Source organism: Ursus maritimus, unplaced genomic scaffold (genome assembly GCF_017311325.1).
Source record: "Ursus maritimus isolate PB19 unplaced genomic scaffold, ASM1731132v1 scaffold_30, whole genome shotgun sequence".
In the NCBI taxonomy this organism is placed as follows: Eukaryota; Metazoa; Chordata; class Mammalia; order Carnivora; family Ursidae; genus Ursus; species Ursus maritimus.
The window spans coordinates 33757917-33760909 of NW_024425564.1; the positions used below are offsets into that span (position 1 = coordinate 33757917).

The window sequence follows — 2993 nt, forward strand, 5'->3', positions numbered from 1 at the left end:
GGTGTGCATGTAGTCTGTCCTGTTAGATCTCAAACTCTTTAGGACAAGGAGTCACATCTTGTTCATTTTGTTCTCTTCGCAGATCTAAGCACAGCTTGCTAACTCACTGCACACCTACTATGAGTGAGCTCCCTGCCAGGAACTGGGAATAAGCACCCATACTGACGCCCTGTGCGGGAAGGGGTAGCCACAAAGTATCTACAAACAGACATAGAGACAAATACGGTAAGCCAATAAACTTTTCCAAGCATTGTGCTAATAGCATAAACCTGCAGGCGGTGGGAGGAGGGTCACAACAGTGGGGCGTGGTCAGTTCTACTTGGAATGAAAGTTTGGAAGAATTTAAGCAGTGTGGGGGAAGTGGAGAAAGCCATTTTCTCCTCTGGTAACTACATAGTATCCAATACTTCTAAATGATTTTTAAGAAATCGTTATTTAAACTCAAAAAAGCAGGTGCCAAGAAAAAAGAGGAAAGAAAAAACAGAACAGAATATGCTAAAGTACCAGTGTGGTCACTTAATACTTTTCTAAGATTCCTGTTCCTCCTCCTACCCAAGTGAAATTCCTTCCCCAGTCACACTTTCAACCCCCCACCCCAGCTGCAGCGGGAGCTCAGACAGGCAACCACCCGGGCAGCCCCAGCCCCTGGAATCACAGCGGGTGGGCGAGGCGGGGCTCACTCCTTTGCTCAAGCGAACCGCACGCTTTAATGCAACTTTAAATGGTGGGCGGAGGGGACAGACCGACTCACTTGAGCTTCTTGAAGGCTTCCTGGCCCCCGGCCACGTAGTTGCCCCCGCTCTGGATCTGGTCTAGCTTCCGGATGCGGTGCCCGGTCCGGGGAGTATAGATGTTCCTGACGGCTCCAAAGGGCGCCTGAACGCCACCCGTCACCTCCTTCAGAAAGACGTCGAAGCTGGACACCTTCTTCTCATGGATGACGACGCGGCGTCCCGCGAAGAAGGGGTCCCCGTTGCGGTATACGAGCACGCTCTTCACGACCGGCTGGGACAGGTGGCTGGACCTGGCGCCTGTGCGGCTCATCTTCCCCGCGGGACGCCGCCCTGCTGGCTTCTCGGGGGAGGTGCCTCTGCAGCCCAGCTGCCTCACCGCACGCACCCCGCGGGGTCGCCTCCTGAAACCAACGCGAAACAGACGAGCCCGCGGTTAAAAAAAAAAAAAAAAAAAAGTGGAGCAACGGCCGTGCGCCAGGCGTGCACCCCAAGGAGACCCTGCAGGCTGCGGGACTCACGGTCCACGTCCAGGTATTTCACCATAGTCTGCACAGCCAATCAGCGTTCGCCGTGCGCGCAGCACACCTGCTTCGCACGCTACGGGCAGAGCCCAGGTGTAGCCACCTCCGGACAGGAGCACGCCAGGGCTTTACGCCCGCGAGCCGAGGGGGCGCCGGAGGGAGAGGTGGGCACGCGCGCTCACACGCACACACGAATTAGAAAGATGCTCCAACTCCAACTCTCACATCATATTCGTGTTACTTTTCCAAAACGCTTGTCTTTTCTCGCCTTGCCCCCTCACCCCTTGATCTCCTGCTTGCTCCCCAAATGAAAGCAGTTAAGCTTCTGGCTGGAATTGCCCGAATTTTTATTTGCTGAAAAATAATAGCCTAACGTGCGTTGAGAGAGAAAAGGGCGGCTATGCGGGAGGCTCGAGCTTCCGGGACCCTTCGCCCCCTCGGGCGACCATCCGCGCCACCACCGGCGAAGGTCCCGTGGGCACCGTTTGAACACCGCGGCGCACAACCGAGTCCCAGGGCGGGAGACAGCGGGTGGGGTCCCCGAGGACGCGCCCGCCGCGGGGGTACCTGGCGACACTCGAGGGCCGGCTGGGGGAGGGGCGGCTCCGGCGAGGGCCGGGCGGGGCTGGGCTGGGGCGCGGTGCGGCGACTTGGCTGGCACCGCGCTGAACTCGGCGGCAGCGCGGCGCTCCCGCTGTTCCTCCGCTGCCGTTGCCTCCGCGGGCCTCCCTCACCCCCAGGGGGGATGGACTTGTTACTTCTCGCCGTTTCCATAGCGACTGCAGCCACGCGCGGAGCCGAGTTGGCGAACGAGTCCTGGCGCGCGCCCGAGTCCCGCAGGCTTTGCCCGGGACCTCCCCGGAGACAGTGGAGATGTAAGGGTTTGGGGGCTGGAGGGGAAGCTTGGATGGCATTATCATGCTGTCATAATATAAATGGACGACCCGTGTGTGCCAGGCGCTATGCTAGAGGTTGGGGATACAGCGATGAAGGGGACAGCCTGCACTATTTGAGTGCCTACCACCTGCTAACTTTATGCTGAGGACGAACTTTTTCCCGCTGCCTGTGCCCAAGACGCCACATCCGTGCTGTTTGAGTAGTATGGGTCAGTGCACAGGTAAGACCGTGGAACTTTAGTAAAGAGGTGTTGCCCGATCCACTCGGGGACATACATATTGTGGAGCCAGGAAAAGTCTCCTTAAATTCTCCTTGTCGTGTGCAAACTTCATTACTGACTGTTTCTAATGTATCATAATGAACAAAAGTAAAATTGATAATAACTGCTAGTCACTGAATGTTACCACGTAGCAGGCTTTGTATTTAGGTCTTTATGTAGATTGTCTAATTGAATGCTCACAATAACCTTCAGAGGCAAACATTATTCTTTCCTCAGATGAGGAAACCAAGGAAGGAATAGAGAAACCAAAGAACTCAGTTTGGGTCACACACAAAAATTCAAGCCTTGTTCTCTGTCATTCCAGAACCGCCTTGACCACCATGTCATATTAAGCTAAAAGGCGAATGTGTAAAACATCGCAGCCTGGAGCAGAAACACTTTTTATTTAAGTTACCTACTACGTTAATGTCTGGAGAGTTAACGGTTTTCCAAAGAGGACCAGAGAGAAGAGAATAATACAGACAGAAAAGAGAAAGGAATTCTGTGAGCCAGTGGTAAGGAATGCACAGGTTGAGGGAATGAATGGGAAGTATATGTGTGCAAATATGCTACCAAGCAAGG

At 54.5% G+C, this 2993-nt stretch overlaps 1 protein-coding gene across 1 annotated transcript; it reads left to right on the forward strand.

Moving 5' to 3' along the window:
- The first annotated feature begins 635 nt into the window (after positions 1 to 635).
- On the forward strand, positions 636 to 1581 carry KAAG1 (kidney associated antigen 1). Its single transcript, XM_040645216.1, has one exon. It carries the CDS (start codon positions 934 to 936, stop codon positions 1564 to 1566), a length of 633 nt encoding a protein of 210 aa, XP_040501150.1. The 5' UTR covers positions 636 to 933; the 3' UTR covers positions 1567 to 1581.
- Positions 1582 to 2993: the final 1412 nt, after the last annotated feature.

Bases quoted from the DNA above. Each gene is read 5' to 3' on its own strand.
- KAAG1 (XM_040645216.1), top strand. From the start codon at position 934: ATGGATGACGACGCGGCGTCCCGCGAAGAAGGGGTCCCCGTTGCGGTA.